Genomic DNA, 23,709 nt, shown 5'->3' on the forward strand with positions numbered 1-23,709 from the left:
AGGACATAGGGTATCTGCTGGGCTTTTCATTTTTAGGCTTATTCTCAAATTATAAGTTAATGAACTCTTCTCTGGAAACAGAAACTGCTGTTAAAACTGTAAAATAAAGCAAAATGTGGTAAAAATAGTGGAATATTCTTTTTAATTAGGCCAAGTCCACATGGTGCGGTATTGATGTGTCTTTCCTTTACCATTGTGTTTTCTTTAAAATGCCCCATAATCTGCCTGGTTTATGGTCATTTATAGACATTTACTTTAGAATCCTAAACAGCGTGCCTCAATTTGTCTAGTCAGGCAAAAAGGGGTGAAATGTTTGTTTCTATTCTATTAAATCCTTGCATCTGTAAAAAAAAAAAAAAAAAAAAAAAGGATGTCATATACTGGCAAGCACCATACTGTGAAAAACAAGCAAAACTCTACTGCCTGTTAATGAAAACTACTGTATGGCTAAGAATAAGATGGCAGTCTGGCAGGGAACAACTATGGCCTATACTGAATTCATGGATATTTTGATATACTTACAGTCTGTCAATCTCAGCTCTGGCTTCATTGCCTGGAGTCTCAACACAATAATCCCCAGTCGCATGTGGGTGTCCCATATCTGGCCCTTGCACAACTAGACCTGGAATTACAAACCCTTGGTTAACATATAGAATGTTGAGGATTAGGTCAACTGGTATCATAATTGCAGCCATTTGGCTATTTTTTCCAATTGAGGTCATGACTAACCTTTCTTATAATTATCTGGCAATATAATGGTTTTTCTAACACCGGAATCTGTCCGAGCTGTTATCGTGCTGTAGGGACAGTGTCTGCAGCCATTTTGAATCTGAAGTCTTTGCTTGTACATAGTTAGTCGGTGCCTTAGGGCTTCATTTCTTCGTTCTAAGTCTCTAACACGCTCCTGCAAGTCCTCAATCATATCCTCAGCCTCTAAATCTCGACCCGGACCTTTTTTCTTTTCTCCATGCTTTCCAAGTTCTGAAGTCAGACGAAGCAATTTTGTGGCCATTCTGTTTTAAAAAAAGACAGATTTGGATTATCTAGCTTACATACAAATAGTATAAACTATGTATGTCATATAGTGGTAAACACCAACCTAGGAAAGCAAAGTAAACCCTCTTAATTGTGTGTACCTCTTAATTTTGTCCTCTTGTTTTCTGGCATATTCCTTGAGTAGTAGATTCTCCTTGTGAAGATGTAGAAAATTGTCCTCTAGCTCTTCACGGGATATTAAAGCAACCCTCCGTCTAGCCTTTAGATCTTTCTCTACACAAAAAAGCATATATATAGAAACATAGAATGTGTCGGCAGATAAGAACCATTTGGCCCATCTATTCTGCCCAATAAATATATGAGTTAACCTCCATATAAAAATATATATTCAGGTGGTCAGACAATAGATTCTGACAGGTAGACTCAACAACAGGGATCAGTAGACTACCAAACTGTTGGGCCATCGGGTTTCCTTATTCTTTCTACATCTAGAAGTGGGAAAACTGCCTCCTTCATGTTTTCTTATGCCAGTCCTCAACCTTTTCAAGGGAAAGGCTCATTGGTAATGCTAAAATCAACTCTAGCACGTTGCAGGACATAGTATAAAGGAGGCCTGGTGAAGATGCAAGTGCAACTTATGTCTGCTATCATTGTTGTGGAAGCACTTGGCATTTAAAAAAGAAACAACATGTTCCCTATATGCCATATCTACCTGTCCTGTCTATTCAAATAAGAAAAGTAAATCCCATACTAAAAATGTGGCCCCTGCTTTAAAAACTTTTATTGGTACATGCGATTAGGTAATTTATTATGTTTGCTACAACTCCATGAGGTTATTATTGTGCCTCAAATAGTAATACCACTTGATGAAAGTCTATTTGAATTGCTTACATGGAGGCATGTTTAACCCCCTCAGTGACATTGATGTATCCTGGAAAAATAACATCATTCAGGAAGTAAGCTTCAAATTATACAGCTGATATATGCTGGAGTTATTTATGATTCCAACCTTTTAACATTTTAGATGCCATAGTCAATATCAACATCGCCATCTGGGGGTTCACTGGGAAGCAATGGGTGAAGAGCTTGGCTTGTCATGGCAGTCAGGGGCCTAGGGAGGGCCTCCAGGCTTGCCATGATAGAACTCTTTATATACCTTGTGAGAGGTGGGGTTTAAAAATAGGTAAAATCCTTCTACACTGCAAATCAAAAGTGCTGCCATGTATTATACAATCAATAAAGACTAAGGAAAAAAGAATATAAAAAAAAATATGTAAAATTAAAAACGTGCCATTTTCCCATTCATTATTTAAAACACTAAACAATAAATAAAAATAAACACAATTGGCACAGTTGCATTTAGAAATAAATTAGTTTTATATGTAAAGAAGAAAAAGTCCAGCACTGTAGCAATGCAATTTAACCGCCTTTGCTTTATTGAACGTAGTTACACCAAGATACATGTTACGCCGAGCGCTCCGGGTCCCCGCTCCTCCCCGGAGCGCTCGCAACATCCTCGCTACGGCAGCGCCCCGGTCAGATCCTCTGACCGGGTGCGCTGCGATACCGCCTCCAGCCGGGATGCGATTCGCGATGCGGGTGGCGCCCGCTCGCGATGCGCACCCCGGCTTCCGTACCTGACTCGCTCTCCCTCGGTCCTGTCCCGGCGCGCGCGGCCCCGCTCCCTAGGGCGCGCGCGCGCCGGGTCTCTGCGATTTAAAGGGCCACTGCGCCACTGATTGGCGCAGTGGTTCCAATTAGTGTCTTCACCTGTGCACTCCCTATGTATACCTCACTTCCCCTGCACTCCCTCGCCGGATCTTGTTGCCTAGTGAAAGCGTTCCCTTGTGTGTTCCTAGCCTGTGTTCCAGACCTCCTGCCGTTGCCCCTGACTACGATCCTTGCTGCCTGCCCCGACCTTCTGCTACGTCCGACCTTGCTTTTGTCTACTCCCTTGTACCGCGCCTATCTTCAGCAGTCAGAGAGGTTGAGCCGTTGCTAGTGGATACGACTTGGTTACTACCGCCGCAGCAAGACCATCCCGCTTTGCAGCGGGCTCTGGTGAACACCAGTAGTAACTTAGAACCGGTCCACTAGCACGGTCCACGCCAATCCCTCTCTGGCACAGAGGATCCACCTCCTGCCAGCCGGCATCGTGACAATACAGACAGGAGGTAAAAACTTACTGATGCGTTTCACGCTGTTAGCGCTTAGTCATAGAATAGTTTTACAGACATAAAACTTCCTGAAGGATTGTCCTATCCGTCCTCCCCGCCTGGAAAGACGCACGCTGACTCCGCACAAAGGTGAGACAGTCCTTGATGTCAACTCTGCTTCTCCACGTCTTACTGTGCCTGTGCGGATATCTGCATCTACCTTCTCCTTCTCTACTATGGCCTTCTTGGATTCCGGATCTGCAGGAAACTTTATTTTGGCCTCTCTCATCAACAGGTTCAACATCCCGGTAACCAGTCTCGCCAGACCCCTCTACATCAATTGTGTTAACAATGAAAGATTGGACTGTACCATACGTTACCGCACGGAGCCCCTCCTAATGTGCATCGGACCTCATCATGAAAAAATTGAGTTTTTGGTCCTCCCCAATTGCACTTCCGAAATTCTCCTTGGACTACCGTGGCTTCAACGCCATTCCCCAACCCTGGATTGGTCCACAGGGGAGATCAAGAGCTGGGGTACCTCTTGTTTCAAGGACTGCCTTAAACCGGTTCCCAGTACTCCCTGCGTGACCCTGTGGTTCCCCCTGTAACCGGTCTCCCTAAGGCCTATATGGACTATGCTGACGTATTTTGCAAGAAACAAGCTGAGACTCTACCTCCTCACAGGCCTTATGACTGTCCTATTGACCTCCTCCCGGGCACTACTCCACCCCGGGGCAGAATTTATCCTCTGTCCGCCCCAGAGACTCTTGCTATGTCCGAGTACATCCAGGAAAATTTAAAAAAGGGGTTTATCCGCAAATCCTCCTCTCCTGCCGGAGCTGGATTTTTCTTTGTGTGGCTCCCTACGTCCTTGCATTGACTACCGCGGACTTAATAAAATCACGGTAAAGAACCGCTACCCTCTACCTCTTATCTCTGAACTCTTTGATCGCCTCCAAGGTGCCCACATCTTTACCAAACTGGACTTAAGAGGTGCTTATAATCTCATCCGCATCAGGGAGGGGGACGAATGGAAAACGGCATTTAACACTAGAGATGGACACTTTGAGTATCTGGTCATGCCCTTTGGCCTGTGCAACGCCCCTGCCGTCTTCCAAGACTTTGTTAATGAAATTTTTCGTGATCTCTTATATTCCTGTGTTGTTGTGTATCTGGACGATATTCTGATTTTTTCTGCCAACCTAGAAGAACACCGCCAGCATGTCCGCATGGTTCTTCAGAGACTTCGAGACAATCAACTTTATGCCAAAATGGAGAAATGTCTGTTTGAATGTCAATCTCTTCCTTTCCTAGGATACTTGGTCTCTGGCCAGGGACTACAAATGGACCCAGACAAACTCTCTGCCGTCTTAGATTGGCCACGCCCCTCCGGACTCCGTGCTATCCAACGTTTTTTGGGGTTCGCCAATTATTACAGACAATTTATTCCTCATTTTTCCACCATTGTGGCTCCTATCGTGGCTTTAACCAAGAAGAATGCCAATCCTAAGTCATGGCCTCCTCAAGCGGAAGACGCCTTTAAACGGCTCAAGTCTGCCTTTTCTTCTGCTCCCGTGCTCTCCAGACCTGACCCATCTAAACCCTTCCTATTGGAGGTTGATGCCTCCTCAGTAGGAGCTGGAGCGGTTCTTCTACAAAAAAAATCTTCTGGGCATGCTGTTACTTGTGGTTTTTTTTCTAGGACCTTCTCTCCGGCGGAGAGGAACTACTCCATCGGGGATCGAGAGCTACTGGCCATTAAATTAGCACTTGAGGAATGGAGGCATCTGCTGGAGGGATCAAAATTTCCAGTTATTATTTACACCGATCACAAGAATCTCTCCTATCTCCAGTCTGCCCAACGGCTGAACCCTCGCCAGGCCAGGTGGTCTCTGTTCTTTGCCCGGTTTAATTTTGAAATTCACTTTCGCCCTGCCGATAAGAACATTAGGGCCGATGCTCTCTCTCGTTCCTCGGATGCCTCGGAAGTAGAGCTCTCTCCGCAACACATCATTCCTCCTGACTGCCTGATCTCCACTTCTCCAGCCTCCATCAGGCAAACTCCTCCAGGGAAGACCTTCGTCTCTCCACGCCAACGCCTCGGAATCCTCAAATGGGGTCACTCCTCCCATCTCGCAGGCCATGCGGGCATCAAGAAATCCTTGCAACTCATCTCTCGTTTCTATTGGTGGCCGACTCTGGAAACGGATGTTGTTGATTTTGTGCGGGCCTGCACTGTCTGTGCCCGGGATAAGACTCCTCGCCAGAAGCCTGCTGGTCTTCTTCATCCTCTGCCTGTCCCCGAACAGCCTTGGTCTCTGATTGGTATGGACTTTATTACAGACTTACCCCCATCCCGTGGCAACACTGTTGTTTGGGTGGTCGTTGATCGATTTTCCAAGATGGCACATTTTATTCCTCTTCCTGGTCTTCCTTCAGCGCCTCAGTTGGCAAAACAATTTTTTGTACACATTTTTCGTCTTCACGGGTTGCCCACGCAGATCGTCTCGGATAGAGGCGTCCAATTCGTGTCAAAATTCTGGAGGGCTCTCTGTAAACAACTCAAGATTAAATTAAACTTTTCTTCTGCTTATCATCCTCAATCCAATGGGCAAGTAGAAAGAATTAATCAGGTCCTGGGTGATTATTTAAGGCATTTTGTTTCCTCCCGCCAGGATGACTGGGCAGATCTTCTTCCATGGGCCGAATTCTCGTACAACTTCAGAGTCTCTGAATCTTCTTCCAAATCCCCATTTTTCGTGGTGTACGGCCGTCACCCTCTTCCCCCCCTCCCTACTCCCTTGCCCTCTGGTTTGCCCGCTGTGGATGAAATAACTCGTGATCTTTCCACCATATGGAAAGAGACCCAAAATTCTCTCTTACAGGCTTCATCACGCATGAAGAAGTTTGCTGATAAGAAAAGAAGAGCTCCCCCCATTTTTTCTCCCGGAGACAAGGTATGGCTCTCCGCTAAATATGTCCGCTTCCGTGTTCCCAGCTACAAATTGGGACCACGCTATCTTGGTCCTTTCAAAATCTTGTGCCAAATTAATCCTGTCTCTTACAAACTTCTTCTTCCTCCTTCTCTTCGTATTCCTAATGCCTTTCATGTCTCTCTTCTTAAACCATCATCAACCGTTTCTCTCCCAAACTTATTTCTCCTACTCCTGTCTCCGGTTCTTCAGACATCTTCACCGTAAAGGAGATACTGGCCTCCAAAAAGGTCAGAGGAAAAACTTTTTTTTTAGTGGACTGGGAGGGCTGTGGTCCTGAAGAGAGATCCTGGGAACCTGAGGACAATATCCTAGATAAAAGTCTGGTCCTCAGGTTCTTAGGCTCTAAGAAGAGGGGGAGACCCAAGGGGGGGGGGGGTACTGTTACGCCGAGCGCTCCGGGTCCCCGCTCCTCCCCGGAGCGCTCGCAGCATCCTCGCTATGGCAGCGCCCCGGTCAGATCCTCTGACCGGGTGTGCTGCGATACCGCCTCCAGCCGGGATGCGATTCGCGATGCGGGTGGCGCCCGCTCGCGATGCGCACCCCGGCTTCCGTACCTGACTCGCTCTCCCTCGGTCCTGTCCCGGCGCGCACGGCCCCGCTCCCTAGGGCGCGTGCGCGCCGGGTCTCTGCGATTTAAAGGGCCACTGCGCCACTGATTGGCGCAGTGTTTCCAATTAGTGTCTTCACCTGTGCACTCCCTATGTATACCTCACTTCCCCTGCACTCCCTCGCCGGATCTTGTTGCCCTTGTGCCTAGTGAAAGCGTTCCCTTGTGTGTTCCTAGCCTGTGTTCCAGACCTCCTGCCGTTGCCCCTGACTACGATCCTTGCTGCCTGCCCCGACCTTCTGCTACGTCCGACCTTGCTTTTGTCTATTCCCTTGTACCGCGCCTATCTTCAGCAGTCAGAGAGGTTGAGCCGTTGCTAGTGGATACGACCTGGTTACTACCGCCGCAGCAAGACCATCCCGCTTTGCGGCGGGCTCTGGTGAACACCAGTAGTAACTTAGAACCGGTCCACTAGCACGGTCCACGCCAATCCCTCTCTGGCACAGAGGATCCACCTCCTGCCAGCCGGCATCGTGACAATACAGACAGGAGGTAAAAACTTACTGATGCGTTTCAGGCTGTTAGCGCTTAGTCATAGAATAGTTTTACAGACATAAAACTTCCATTAAAATACTTTGGAAACCACATCCTACTTCCTGTGACATGGAATTCCAATCCATTTTCACCCTCTGAACAGGTGATCTCAGCCACCTGTTAACCCTTGCACGTCCCAACCAAGTGCCAATAGCTATATTCTCACTCGCATAGATATACATACAATTAGCTGGCAACCTGTATCGGCAAGCAGGGCAACAGATGGTTTACAATATTTTCTCTAAGCATATAGTAACACAGCACATATCAACATTACTATTGCATAAAATAAGAAAAGCACCACACTCTTCAATTTTCATTATTTGAAAAATCGCAGTCTGAACCCTACCCAAATTCTCCTAATATGTGGTAATGAAGTCCAGTCTGCAATTCAGTCCGGACGGTTGTCTTGTACCGAGAACAAATATCCAGTATGTCTCTCGGTTAAATAAACGCTTTCTGAGATCTCCTCCTCTTGTGTTGACACTTACTTTCTCAATACCAAAAATCTTTGAAGATCTGGTGTCCCCCTTGTGCACATCCCTAAAGTGACATGATAAGGTAGAAATATTAACACTCAGTTTTTTTTTTTTGCATCTGGTATATGCTTTCTCGTTCTTACTTTTAGAGCATTGCTCGTGCAGCCTACATATTGAACATGACAGGACATGCAGGATGCCAAGTGAACTACTGATGTCGTATTGCAGTTAAAATAAAAAATATTGTACAAAAGGTATAGTGATTTACTACCAAACGCACACTAGCTTTACACAAATAGAGGAAAAGATCAGAGACACCATGGATTACTAGAAAGACGTGGCTCATGAGTATAAGAAATGAACCCCGTACAACAAAAGAGATAAGAAAAGCGCTAAAAAGGGCAAAAAGAACAAACCAGGTAGACGTGTGAGCTTCTCTGACATAGACAGCTCACAGGATGAAGATCGCGTGGAGCCAAGCCCTAGAGCGCAACAGGTATCTAATTTTCCAGTGCAAGTGGGTGGGAAACCGTCTGAACTGTGAGAGCTTCGCCCAAACGGTGGACAAGGAGAGCCGGGAGGAAACACAGAAATAAAAAGGTACCCACTTCGGTCACTGTTTACCCCCAGAGTTGACTTCATCCTAAATTTGTCCACTTGCATTCTATCTGCCCCCCAGAAGTCACTCTTAAAGGGGTATTCCAGGCCAAAACTTTTTTTACATATCAACTGGCTCCGGAAAGTTAAACAGATTTGTAAATTACTTCTATTAAAATATCTTAATCCTTCCAATAGTTATTAGCTTCTGAAGTTGAGTTGTTGTTTTCTGTCTAACTGCTCAATGATGATGCCACGTCTCGGGAGCTGTGCAGTTCCTATGGGGATATTTTCCCATCATGCGCAGCTCCCGGGACGTGACATCATCATTGAGTAGTTAGACAGAAAACTTCAGAAGCTAATAACTATTGGAAGGATTAAGATTTTTTAATAGAAGTAATTTACAAATCTGTTTAACTTTCCGGAGCCAGTTGATATATAAAAAAAAGTTTTTGCCTGGAATACCCCTTTAAGCAAGGGTCTAAATTTCGTACCATCATGCAATTTTCATTTGTTTAATATTATTCTGGACATTAATAGATTTGCTCGTAACACTTTGTAAAGACATTTCTTTGAACTGGAGGCAGAGCACAGTCAAATTGAGTCCTCCAGTTCAGAAGACGATGTTGGCATGATGTGTGTGGACTTTATAGAGCAAAATAATTTACTTACATTACATGGCTTGCAAAATGATAACATGGCTTTTTGTGATGATGTGGGGGAGGGGTACTGTACAACCAATCCTGGGTTTTATCCTGTGGCCTCCCGTTCGGGGGCCCTGGATAGATTCCAGGAATTGGTTGAGCGGGATCTGGTGGAATTTCATAATCGGTTACCATTTGTTGTGAAACATGATCATTTGAATAAAGCAGAAAGAAAAGCATTGCATGATCTGAAATCTAACTGTCATGTTGCAGTCTGTAATGCGGACAAGGGGAACATAGTTGTCCTAGATTCAGGGTTGTATGGCAAATTAAACAGAGAAAGGTTACGAGAAAATAGCCCTTATTGAAAACTTGCCTCCAACCCTACATCAGCCTGCAAAGTGAAATAGAAAAAAATACAGAGTGAGGGTGTAGCACTAGGTGTTCTGGACAAAAACACTGTGATGCCAATTTTCCACTCACTCCCCAAGATCCACAAGGGGGCCTTCTCGACACCTTTAAGACCTATATTGGCAGAGATAGGCTCCCTTGTGGATTGGGTGGACCATTTTTTACAACCAATCACAAGGGTTACCCCCACCTATATCCGTGACACTAAACATGTCATAGGTACATTGGAAAGTGTGATGTGGCAACCTGATGGGCTAGGTGTTATGGGCTAGGTGTGATATCATAGCTCTGTACCCTTCCATTCCGTGGGAGCAAGGTCTACTGGCTCTTTCCCAACTACTTGATCAATATAGTAATTACTCCCCTGGTCTGAAGGAATTCCTCATCTTAGCAATAATTTTTTATTACATCATAATTTTTTTTTATATTTGATGGGGAATATTACCTTCAGACCAGGGTAGCTCCCATGGGCGCTAAGTACTCGCCTTCTTTGGCAAATATCTTCATGATCAGTTGGGAAATCCAGTACATCTTTTCATAATCTTACACGTTTTTTAAGGATATCCAATGGGTAGGACGTTTTATAGATGATCTCCAAATTGTGTGGAGGGGTACAGAGCTAAAGTTCAAAGAATTTGTTAATTACATCAACACTAATGATCTCAATCTGAGATTTACATCACACCATCATAAAAATACAGTTACATTTTCTAGACATCAACATTTCCATCTCCGAGAACAGAGTAATAATTTCTCCATATAGAAAGGTACGCAGTTAATAACATTCCGTATGGAGAAATGTGCCGATTAAAAAGAAATAGTTCAAAAGCCAGTACGTTTGAGGTAGAAGCAGTCCATCTTAAAACCCGTTTAAAGGAAAGAGGCTATGACGAAAAAAAAACATAAATAAAGATAAACTTAAAACAAGACAATGTGAATAGAGACCAACTAACTAAATCTAACAGCAATAGTCAGAGAAGAGCGGGTAATAAGAAATGTCACAAACATACTTTCATTACCGCATATAGTATGTAGTTCAATTCAATCAGAAAAATCATTGAAAAATACATTTCTGTCTTATAGGTAGACCTCGTTGTGAAAAAGATTGTAGGGGAAGGTGTGAACATGGTGTCAAGAAAGGGGCCATCACTGGTATCAGTGGTATCTCAGAGCCTGTTCATGAATGACAGGACGAGCAAAGTACGCCCCACATGGCTATCACATAAGGGTAATTGGAGATGCGGGCATGCACAATGTTTGACATGCACCCATATTGCAGTGGGAGATTCTTTTGAATCATTTGCTACGAATAAAGTGTACAATATTAAGAACAATTTTAACTGCAATATGACATCAGTAGTTTACTTGACATCGTGCATGTCCTGTCGTGTTCAATATGCAGGCTGCACGAGCAATGCTCTAAAAATAAGAACGAGAAAGCATATATCCGATGCAAAAAAACAGAGTGTTAATATTTGTACCTTATCATGTTACTTTAGGGATGTGCACAAGGGGGACACCAGATCTTTGAAAATTTTTGGTATTGAGAAAGTAAGTGTCAACGCAAGAGGAGGAGATCTCAGAAAGCGTTTATTTAACCGAGAGACATACTGGATATTTGTTCTCGGTACAAGACAACCGTCCGGACTGAATTGAAGACTGGACCTCATTACCACATATTAGGAGAATCTGGGTAGGGTTCTGGGTTTTGGGTAGGCCAGGCAGTCCATCTTTGCCTGTCCGCATTCCAGTGGGGAGGGTGAGCCAGTCCGGGCTGTCTATCTTCACCGGGAGGCCCTCTTCTTAGCTCCGGGCTGGGCCCAAATGTGACGCTGCATTGAAGCTGCGTCGTCGTCAATGCAACGTCACTAGTTCGGGACCGTCCCTGAGAGGAGAAGAGGGCCTCCCGGTGAAGATGGACGGCCAGGACTGGCTCACCCTCCCCACCGGTACGTGGATGCTCCCTGCAGCTACTAGGCAACAGGACTGAGAGAACTGGGGAGGGGAGTAAACAACGAGGGGGGCCTGTATGATGACGGAGGGGAGCGGTCTGGATCATGACAGGGGGGATATTGACAGGGGGTGATGATGACAGGGGGGGTGTCATGACCGACTGGGGTGACAGGGAGAGTGAGCCCTAAACTGACCCTTAAACATCTCTTCCTGCCTACTTGCCCATCCACCCTAAACGATGGATCGACAACTGGGCACCGGTCCCTTCCTGTGCTAAAGTGCAGTGGCATAAAACACATAATACACATAGTCGGTCACAGACCAGAACAGAAACAGAAAACTACTAGACAACCAGATATACCAGACAGAATACAAATACTAACAAGGGCAGAATATAAACTCACAAACAGAGCAGAATATAGTGAATTAACAAACAGTTCATAAACCGTATATCAGATAAATGGCAGACATGATAAAATGAAGAAGACTAGGCATGATATGAATATACAGCAGAATCCAGGAGATGAAGGGGATAAAAACAGAAGAACTGAGAGCCAAAACACTGAACTGAACAGGAAAGTTACTAAGAACTATCACAAGCAGGTACAAGTACAAAGGACAAAGACCAGATCAACCAAACAGGATATAAATATAGGACACTGTTAACACTGGGACACAGAACATACAAACTGGACTCCCCACTCCACTATAGGAGTAGCCATTAATAATAAAGCCAAATAGACTACTGGCCAGCGGACACACTCCACCTTATGGACAAAATGCTGACCCAGTAGGAAACAGAAATATAATACATGAAACACTAGACTAGAATGGGATGAATCTGAATAGATTCCAGAATACCGAACAAGAATATAACATACAGAGCACAGGTAACAAGCAAGACTCAGACATAGTGTGACACACAGACAGAGCAGAACGAACAAACATAATCCTAGAGCCGACTAATGTAACACAGACTAAAATACAAGGAGCATGCTATATGGAGGGTCACTAAAAAAACAAACAAACACTAAGACATAACCTTTATTAATATATGCTTAAATGGGAAACTCAGCCCAGACCATCAAAACAAAAAACACATAACAAAAACCATGAAGTGGCAATAGGAACCCAATGAGAGTACAAGTCACTTCAAGAAGATACCACAAACAAAAAACATGATTTTCCCTACCAGCCACACAATACAATACAGTATGATGATACACAGATATCTTCACTAGAGGGCGGGGGTACAGGATAGGGATAGATAGGCAAAGGGTCCTAGAAGGGGGGATAGGAGGGGGTCCATAGGAGGGCTCAGTTATTGTAATTGGCCACTACCTGCCACTCTCCCTAGTCTAACCCTATTCTATACCTAACCCTAGGCGGAGTTGACGCCCTAATAAGGAAGGCCACGCTCTGGAACCTAGTCTGCACTGATGCCTGTATTCCCTAAGATAAGAAAATCAGGGGGAGGAACTAACTGTCTCACTGGGGTGCCCTGGGTACTTCCAAAAATTCCCATCATTTTGGAGGTAGTCTGTGATATCTAGACAGGGTCATCTTTCCCTGTCCCTCTAGTTACCCAGGGAACCTCAGTGAGACAGTTAGTTCCTCCCCCTGATTTTCATATTTTAGGGCATACAGGCATCAGTGCAGACTAGGTTCCGGAGCGGGGCTGTCCTTATCAGGGCATCAACTCCACCTAGGTTTAGGTATAGAATACGGTTACACTAGGGAGAGTGGCAGGTAGTAGTCAATTACAATAACTGGGCCTTATCCTCCCTCCTAGGACCCCTCCCCTATTTATCCCTATCCTATACCCCCGCCCTCTAGTGAGGATATCTGTGTATCATCATACTTTATTGTATTGTGTGGCTGGTAGGGAAAATCATATTTTTTGTTTGTGGTATCTTCTTGAAGTGACTTGTACTCTCATTGGGTTCCTATTGTTACTTCATGGTTTTTGTTATGTGTTTTTTGTTTTGATGGTCTGGGGTGAGTTCCCCATTTTAACATATATCAATAAAGGTTAAGTCTTAGTGTTTTTTTCAGTGACCCTCTAATTTTGTTTACTAATAGTGATTGAGATCTCGGTGAATTTTGTTGAACATGCCATATAACCGTGGCTAAAAACCCGGATAAAAAGACAAGATAAATACAAGGTTTTTATTGCTCAAGCAGAAATAGTCAGAATATAGCACAGACAGTAGTATTGCACTAAATAACCACCCCCAGAATGCAGGAGAACTCTGGTTAAATAACTCCACCCAAGTTCTCATTCATTCAGAGCATTAACATTTCCCTATCCAGGTAGAATAGCAAACTGCTCTGAACAAACTAGTGTGAATAAACAGAAAAATACAAAAACAAGCAAATGGACATTACAGGGGGGGGGGGGGGGGTTGACAGGGGGTGATGATGAAGGGGTCTGGATGATGACAGGGGGGGGGTTGATGGGGTGATGATGACAGGGGGGTCTGGATGATGACAGGGGGTGATGATGACAGGGGGGGGTCTGGATGATGACAGGGGGGATAATGTATTTCCCACCCTAGGCTTATACTTGAGTCAATATGTTTTCCCTGGTTTTTGGGGTGAAATTAGGGGCCTCGGCTTATATTCGGGTCAGCTTATACTGTATATACTGTAGTTCTAAAGTTGTTTTTTTTTTTTTTAAACATAACATAAATTAGGTATCACTATAATTGTTCTAACCCCAAAATAAAGTTAACATGTATGTAGTACTGTATAATAAACAATGTAAAAAAAATGAGGGAATTGTGAAAAGTTTTTTTTGTGTAGGTTTTTTTTCACTACACCCCACAAACATATGGACATCTACAATACATCATACCTTTCATTTTTGGAGTCTTTTGAGTCAAATACCTCTGGCAGGGAGATGCTTTTGCTACATCTGTAAAGTAGATATCATTATGTCACTACCACCAATCAACTACTACTAGAATGTAATAGAAGAATATTTTTGTAATATAAAAATACTGTACATTACCTTGTATGGCTGTTATTATAGCTGGTCTGCAGTCAGTATCTTTTACAGGAAGGTCAGCAGAGGTTTCATCAAAAAGTGACATTTTCAATCATCTAACCTACAGACACATTGTATATATAGCACTAAATTAGTGCTTGGAATGAATAGGTTAAGCTAGCTGATCCCATAGGTCAAAACAATACATTACAAATAAATATTCATAGTCTATTTGTTTTCCTGGCTTCCTTGTCTTCATATATCTCACTGTGAATTTTCTCTTCTTGCTGTATCCTTTTCGTTGTGTCACTTCTTCCTCTGGATTACCGTCCTGATAATCTCTGTCCCATCTGTTCTTGGTGGGGGATGTATTGGCCAATCCATGGAAGGTGTTATTCATAGTTGAGCCAAATCCTCATAAAGAATGGAGAAAGCAACACATTTTAGGGAAGAAGCAGGGTAATATTTTATTTGAGATAAAGGGGGTATTTATGAAGCAATTTACTTTTTGGCGCAGTGTTTTTTTTTTGCCACTTTTCTTGTGACTTTATTTTTTTTTCATTTACCTCTTTTTTTTAGATTGTTGCAGTGGTAAACATGTTTCTGGTCGTCTTTTTTCAGTGGTCAGGAATTTATGAACAGCGACCTTTTTGAAATGTCACTAATTTTGGTGCAAATCACCTCAAAATGGCACAAATCCCCACCATAATTAAAGTGACATAAAAAACACACATTACAAAAATGTGTTAAAATTACTCATTAATATAAGCAGATCAACATGGACAAGAGATGAGTCATAGACAAGGCTGCATGAGCAGGTGCACCAACCACATCCCACCACAAGGGAGGGACACACACCCCTCCCACCACCACAAGTAAGGACACGCCCACTTCCCTTGAAAAGATTTATAACCCTGTGAGCTAATGAAAAGATGTAAAATGGAATGTAAACTAAAGGACCTTCCGAATGAAGCTACTAAACTACCCTGTAGTAACACACAAGGAATCACCTCTGAAAGAGCTCCCTGAAACTATCCCCAAAAAGATGGGTAAATTCACACATATCAAAAAATTGGCCTATACATTTCTAGCCCAAACTTATAGCCCAAATTTAGAGCCCAAATTGCACCTTTTTTTTAAATTTGGTGCAGTGAGTTAAAAAAATAAAATAAAAAACACCCACGAAAAAATAGAGTAAAAAAACACATACGGCAACCATGATTCATAAATACCCCCAAAATGTCCTTTTTTGTCTTAGATAACTTGTCATTAGAGGGAGAACTCAAAACCTACATCCTATCTATATTAAAGGAAATCTGTCACAAGGGCATGCTGGGAGTTGTAGTTTTGCTTTCTTCAGTATGCACTAAGACAGAGTGGGGAATGAAGCGAATATTAATTAGCCGGGCAGAACGCTGAAAGGTGCTGATGTCACTGTGCCCGAGTCCGGTATTGTAGCCCCGCCCAAGCCCCAGACTGCTCATTTGCATATTCTGAAAAATAAAGAGATGTCCTCAACAGAGCGACGGATCTGTACACAGAAGGTATCATTTTAAACAGTGTCACCCGCACTACCAGACAGTACAGCTGGTTAGTACAGGTGAAACTTGTGAAAGATTTCCTTTAATAATACTGCCTGGCATCATGGGAGGCCAGACCATCAAGGCGAACTAAGTATCTATTCACGGTACACCTACTTTTGGGACACTATTGCCATGTGGGCAATTTGACTGTGTGTATTCAGCTCTGCTGACTCTGAAGCAGCACTAAGGCTGTTTTATTTTGACTTCTCCACGGCCTGCATTATTTAGTTGTCTAGTGAACGATAGGGTTTACAATAGGCGAGTATTTGTTCCCTACATTTATCACTACATGATGGTTATATACTATCTGTATATCTATAACCTATTGTCATACATGTGCCTGCTATCCATAATGACCTTCATATAATCAATTTTCATTCATGTGCTTGGCATCCTATTTCCAAGTAAAACATGTAGGAATTAATGGGATACAGTTATTTACTGCTATCTATTGTCCATTGCGATTACCTGTTGGAATACCCAGTTGTACCCGGTTTACACTGTGTACGTCCACCCCTGTTGGGATCTGCTCCATAATGAACTGATTTGACTATTGAATTGAAATATATTTTTTAAGTCTTCCCTTTCCCCCTTGTTTTTGTTTACTCCTTCACAATAAATACTTCAAGAAGGTACCATCACCGTGGTTGGGGCCAACCTGTTAAGAAGGTGGGCATCCCAAGAGGTTGGGAAGGTTTCTAGTAGGTGATCTGTAGCTGAGATTAGAGCAGGCACTATCCCCTGTCCATGTCAGAATCTTTACTGAACGTTACCCTCCTGGTCTTTTAGAAACTTTTTTGTCCTTTTTTAGCATTATTATGAATAAAGGTTATGTTTTGATAGGTGGACAATATTGTTATTAAACCTTCATTAAATTGGCATTGTCAGAATCAAAAACTTTTTATATGTTGTGCATCTTGGCAAAACATTAACCTTTCTAATATAAATCAGAAAAAAATGTATCTCCATTTTATGAAAATCACGGCTTATAAAAAAAAAAAAAATAAACATTAAGGGTCCCCACACCATCCAAAACATAAGAGTATCTGGCAGCAGCATCACCTTTTCCCAGCTGAAGCCCAGGCTGGGACAAAGTCCAGTGAGTGAGGGCAAGACTAGCACTCCTCTGTGCTTACTCCGGTCCTATCTATCAGACTCCTGTCTGAAAAGAGAGAGGAGGGGGTTAGAGAGCAATCTGCAGTGATTGGATGAAAACACCCAGCACAGTAAACTCAGGGAGGAAGTGATTACATGGTAAGTGAGGGCAGGCTCAATGATTGCCTCTGACATGTCCCTTCCTGAGAAGTGGATGTCGGAATGACTGAGCAGCAAAACAGAGGGATTTGTTAGCCAAATAAAGACGCTAGACACATAAAAAAGACATGTTACTCACTAGGTCACCCTGCATGAGTAAATATATATGTGGTGCCTTGGTGGGGTATAGGGTAATTGGGGTGTTGCTTTACTTGAATTATAAAGGGCGCTGTTAACCCTTGTCACTCATGACGCCAGGGTGAGGGTTAAATACTGTAATGATGCTAGGCCTATCGCTACCCTTCCCAAGAACGATAGGTGAATGCAGAATAAATAGATTGTCCACAACCACTGTCAACTGAAACTTGCAGGAACTTGTACTGAAGATTTTCTGAAGCAGACAATAGCAATAACAGTCCATGAACAGAGTCTATTTGTATTGGAGCAGCGATTGACAGTTGGTTGAGATCAGGTAAACTCAATTCAGCTTTAGGAAGATTCTGTTGCATAGATCCGCTGGATTTAGGGGTTACTTAGGTACAGTGATCTTGCGGTGAGTAGCGGGGAATTATATATATCTAACCGCTGTAGTGAAGGCCGAGGCCGCAAGGCTTTGGCCTAGTAAACGTACTTGAAACTTGCGGAGGTCCTACCTCATTCAGTGACAGCAACCCAAGAGAGCGATCAATGGCCGCAGCTCCCTTATATGGGCAGGGGCGGGCCGTTTTGGATTGGTCCGAAACAACTGTCACTCACCGTTACACGGCATTATGGGATAACACGTGACTCAAGAACCATCTAAGGTCCTTCAACATACCATAGAGTTCTGAACCGTGTCACATGACCCGCAGGTCCTGCAATGCTAAAACAAGTGAGTAACACCATATACATATTTTTACATAGATAATATTTATAAATATCAAGTTACTAAGGGGTGACTAGGGGTTAATTAGGGAAGCGAACCCTGACAGTCCTAGGGACTCTGACTTTGGGGACTAATAACCAAGGCACAGTATGAAATACGGTGCCGGGACACCACATATATAAGCATTACTTTTTTCTGTGTTATGACAGGTATGGTTTAAAGACAGAAAAACCCACAATGCTCCCTGAAACAACCTGAAACTGAGTGAGTAATTAAGTAATAATGAACAAAACTTTACTGAAACTTAGCTGATTAAAAGCACACATTGCTTTTGAGTTGTGGTTGGACAGAATCATTTTGAATAACAAAATAATAAGACTGGTCTGGGGGGTGTTACCTGGGCGATGGCCTGTTTAGCAATTATTTAACGCTTCATCTGGCCCAATGAAGTGCTAAGTGAGCGTGAAACGGACTGTTGTCCAGTAAAACCCCCCACCACACACACTGTTCTGTCTCTATACCCGAGGCACAATATGTAACATGCAAGTTTACACTGGTGAGTGCCCTGTTTATTCTTTCATATGTATGAATGAATTAAAGAGAATTTGAATTAGGAAGGAGTGGGTCTTATTTGGGGCCAACTGGCCCCTTTGGGGATTTATATCTATATACATAACTACACCCTTTATCTTTATAACCACACTAACAAATAGCGCACAGACTGGACAGATCTTCTGCTTACCATTGCATTACCCCATTATAGCTCTGATACCTTTATAGGAAGACATACCTGGTGGACAGATTTACTTGTCTGCTACTATTGTATCCCTGCATGTACAGTATAGGTGTCCATAGGTGTCTGTCAGCTGCTTATATCTCCAGCCCTTGGTCTCTTGAAACAACATATACATTTGGCAGAGCTGAATTTATCATGCCTTTTCCTTTTACACTGTACAGTTTTACACCCGGATTATCTTTAGACTTCTGCCCTTGTATACACAGTATGAAAAAGCGAGCATGTAGCAGAGGTACATAGTAATACAAAATAAAAGAATATGATCAGGAGAACCAGGTCTAATAAAGAAGCATTTTTTTGGGACTATAAGAACATGATATCGGTATACTAAGTTCCATGACATACATGTAAATTAATCTAATCTAATCAGTAAAGATAACAATTCTGTTGTCAAGCAAAAAGGGAACAGAGAGAATATAATATAAGACAGTTGATAACTATCAAAGATGGTGTGGTGAGCTGGGTGAGGCACTGGTGTAACCTGGTCTGGTGGTATTAACCCTTACTTGTCGTGCAGCCAGGGTGAGGTTTGCTTAGTATTGGAGATCCTTCCACCAACTGGCCCACAAACAGCAGGGATAATAAATGGAATGTCCACAGCAGAATTTATGAGATAACTGGAAACATTTACTTGAACTTTTATGCAACAGTCTTTGCAATTATCCAGTTTCTCCGGAGGCAACCGGGATGCAGGTTCCTCACAGGCTTTGCTGGGACTGGTAGTAATGGGCATTATGCAGGCTACTGTGCTACTAATTATAAGATTTGAGTGGAATAGTAGTCACACAGGATTTGTAAGTTAAGCTTTATAACTCACGGTTTTAGTGCCTGCTGATCCTTTAGGCTTTGGCCTGGATGAATTGAGATTGAAGATATGCTGATTGGGCTTGCTTGATAGTCCGGAACTAAGAGAGAGCAGGAACCAAGAGAGCAAATTTACAGACTAAAGCCCTTTATATAATAGGGGGCTGGACTAAGCTCATTGCCCAGCAAACCTGTATGTCCTGAACCTAGTGAACTCTGGGTACATCACATGACCCAGGAAGGTCCTTAAACATATGTACATTCACAACGATAGATCACATGACCTGGGAAGGTCCTATACATTTATTTCACCTATGCATTAAATAATAGACAAGTAAATACAATTATATGAGGCGACCAAGGGGCAAGTCCTGCAGGAGAGCCCTGTGGAGATGGAGGAGCTCTAGCTGAGGAGACTTAATACAAGGGACAGGACGAGGTCCTGTACCGGGACACCACGAACCCCCTTAAATAAGACAAGTCGCCCTCGATGTAGGTCCCCTAAGGTAGAGGGACGTAATGGCCATAGGGCCGTATGCAATCCTGAGCATTACTACAAATGTCCATATTCAGGCTGGTATGAAGAACAGATATAGAGTCTCTGCGCATTTACGTAATGTCCATACATGCTCTGAAACTGATACATGAACAGGATTGTTAGGAGTTGATTCAAGGATCCATTTAGTCCTCCTTTCTTGAACAGGATGAACAGGATAAGATAAGTATTTCTAGTTTATTTTTATTTTATGAGGTTATGCATTTACTGACTATACATGAAATTAGCTAACAACTGACATTTGATTTCTATCTGACCTTGACATTCGACTGACAGACTTTTGACTATAAGTATGTATAATGACGGTGATACTTCTACATACTGCAATTAATCTCACATTCTTTTTTTTTTTTTAACCCCCTTAATGACCACGGACGTAAATGTACCTCCTGGTTTGGCGGTACTTCGCACACCAGGACGTACATTTACATCCTTTGTATGACCGCGAGCATCGGAACGGTGCTCACGTCATACACGGCTAGAAGCAGCCAGGGACCTCTCGGTAATGGCCGACATCCGTGATCGCGCGGATGGCCGCCATTAACACCTCAGATGCCGTGATCAATACAGATCACGGCATCTGCGGCAGTGCAGCACTTTGAATGGATGATCGGATCGCCCACAGCCCTGCCGTGGCGATCCGATCATCCAGCATGGCGGCCGGAGATCCCCTTACCTGGCTCCAGCTGTCTCCCGGGGTCTTCTGCTCTGGTCTGAGATCGAGCAGACCAGAGCAGAAGATCAACGATAATACTGATCTGTACTATGTCCTATGCATAGCACTGAACAGTATTAGCAATCAAATGATTGCTATAGATAGTCCCCTATGGGGACATAAAAAGTGTAAAAAAAAAGTTGAAAAATGTAAAAAGAAAAATGTAAAAAAAAAGTGAAAATCCCCTCCCCCAATAAACATTAAAATTGTCTGTTTTTCCCATTTTACCTCCAAAAAGCGTAAACATTTTTTTAATAAACATATTTGGTATTGCCGCGTGCATAAATGTCTGAACTATCAAAATATAATGTTAATGATCCCGTACGGTGATCCCGTAGGTGAAATAAATGTATAGGACCTTCCCAGGTTGTGTGATCTACCCTTGTGAATGTACATATGTTTAAGGACCTTCCTGGGTCATGTGATGTACCCAGAGTTCACTGGGTTCAGGACCTACAGGTTTGCTGGCCAATGAGCTTAGTCCAGCCCCCTATTATATAAAGGGGTGGAGTACCCCTTTAAGCACAGCGATTTTCTGTGGGTCTGGTGGGTGATCACATAGCCCAGTTACAGTAATGAAACAAATGAATGCAGCTGTGCTTGAGCAAAACAGAGGTGTTGTAGTGCCTTCAGTGCTTATTTACATTCCTGTATTGTACTGCCAGTAGGCGGTCTCACTTAGTGTGGGGGCGGGGGGGGGGGGGGGATCAGGAAGGGGGAAATACTTTTTACAGCACTGTTATTACAAAAATAATAACCTGTATGCTAGCATTGATCAGTGTTAACGGCGCTACTTTACTACTGCCTGCCATGGGTGGCTACAATATAGGAGCAACGATTGGATGGCACGGAGCACAGTAGAGGACCTCCGACCATCTTCTCAGCTTATGGGGACAGCGCGATTTCACCACGGTGATCCCGATCAGCATCTCTGAGCTAACCGGCAGTTCATTTCAGGACTTTTAAATGCCTCAAATAACTTTGATTGCAGTGTCTAAAGGGTTAATGCCGGACATCCACAGGTCCCGACTATGATGCATGCTGCATAGTTTGATAGCGTGCATAGGGCACCTCTGTGATACCTGCCAGCAGGGGTCCCACCAGCAGGTATCTGATTAGGCATCGGGGAAATTTCCACGAGTACAAGTACTTGTGCAAATGTCCAGTATCAGTCCCAATACCAGTATAGGCATCGGGACATCCCTAATAATAAGTATTCTTATTAACAGTCTAACAAATTCTCAACACTGTAAAATTGTCCTTAAAAGGTCTCCGGTAACCAAGACTCAGAAAACAGGAAGTCTGAGGTTAATGATATACTGCTTAATGTCATAAGTTATTATTGTGTGGGAAGTGTATTCCGACCACATGGAGTGAGGACATCACTGTGCTATCACTGGCCGCTTGTAATCTAGTTATTCGTACAAAATTATTTGCACAAAAGTGGAATCTGATACTAATAACCATGTATTTTCTCATGCAATAGAAATGCGGTTTGCCTCATAAACTTCAAGTGGCTTATGTAGTTACGGTACTTGTCAAGAGAACTGCTGAGAAAATCAGGATTGAATAGACGGCAAAACCATCTAGCCCAGGGATCCAAGTATTTGCCCATTGTAGGGTGATTGGGGGGTATTTATGAAATGTGGAGTAGGTGAACGTCTTTTTACTCCATTAATTCATGTAGTGGAAACTGTGTTCCTGCCCCTAATTTATTACATGGTGCAGGACATGTGACAAATCTGGTGCTGATCACATTTCTCACATCAGTACTCCACTTTGTATGGTGTTTTTCTGCTACTTTTTGTGCGACTTTTTCATCTGTGCAACAATGATGTGACTTTTTATTAACACTGTCCACAGTTAGTTTGTAAGTGCTTTTTTTTATATGTTGGTGATTACCACCCGTTTTGGTGGGTTGTGCCAAAGTATGCGACTTTTTAAAAATGTAGCATTTTCATAAATCCCTGACCACTGCCAAAAATCAACCAAAAACAAACCAAAACACAGGTAAATGAAGAGTCGCAGGAAAAGTCGGAAAAAACAGACTGCGCCAAAATATTGAGACAAATTTACCCAAGAAAATCAGGGTAAAATGATTCATAAATAACCCCATTGTGTTTTAGGGACCTCGATCATTTGCATATTACCCATATAGTACCACTTGTGTTGTCCCATTGGATATAAGTGCAATTGCACTCATTAAAGGGGAACTCCGGTGGAAAAAAAATATTTTCAAATCAGCTGGCTCCAGAAAGTTAAACAGATTTGTAAATGACTTCTATTTAAAAATATTAATCCTCCCAGTACTTATCAGCTGGGTAAACTACAGATATGGCACAGAGAAATTTGTGAAGTTCTTTTCATTCTGACCACAGTGCTCTCTGCTGACACCTCTGTCCATATCAGGAACTGTCCAGAGCAGGAAATGTTTTCAATGGGGATTTGCTTCTAATCTGGACAGTTCCTGACACTGACAGATATGTCAGCAGAGAGCAGTGTGGTCAGACTGGAAAGAACTTCACAAATTTCTGTGTAGTATACAGCAGCTGATAAGTACTGGAAGGCTTCAGATTTGTTTAATAGAAGTAATTTACAAATCTGTTTAATTTTCTGGCACCAGTTGATTTGAAAACATTTGTTTTCTACTTGTTTCCACCAGAGTTCCCCTTTAAGGGGAATGTGACTATGTTGATCCTTGCTGTCTTCTTAACCCCTTCTGGACCAAGCCCATTTTGGCCTTAAGGACCGGAGCGTTTTTTGCACATCTG

General features: G+C 43.1%; 1 protein-coding gene across 2 annotated transcripts in view; it reads right to left on the minus strand.

Moving 5' to 3' along the window:
- RPGRIP1 (RPGR interacting protein 1) overlaps positions 1-17,109 on the minus strand; it is a 57,320-nt gene extending 40,211 nt beyond the window's left edge. The window contains exons 1-7 of one of the 2 annotated variants that reach the window (XM_056527878.1): positions 17,011-17,109; positions 14,634-14,779; positions 14,390-14,486; positions 14,234-14,293; positions 1,137-1,269; positions 730-1,013; positions 523-622 (exon numbers count right to left, since the gene is read on the minus strand). In XM_056527878.1, coding sequence (XP_056383853.1) covers positions 523-622; positions 730-1,013; positions 1,137-1,269; positions 14,234-14,293; positions 14,390-14,471 — 659 coding nt within the window. In that variant the 5' untranslated portion in view covers positions 14,472-14,486; positions 14,634-14,779; positions 17,011-17,109. Of the gene's footprint in view, positions 1-522; positions 623-729; positions 1,014-1,136; positions 1,270-14,233; positions 14,294-14,389; positions 14,611-14,633; positions 14,780-17,010 lie in introns of those variants that run through there. The other variant, XM_056527888.1, reaches the window with a different exon arrangement.
- Positions 17,110-23,709: the final 6,600 nt, after the last annotated feature.

This window comes from Hyla sarda, chromosome 1 (genome assembly GCF_029499605.1).
Source record: "Hyla sarda isolate aHylSar1 chromosome 1, aHylSar1.hap1, whole genome shotgun sequence".
NCBI lineage: Eukaryota > Metazoa > Chordata > Amphibia > Anura > Hylidae > Hyla > Hyla sarda.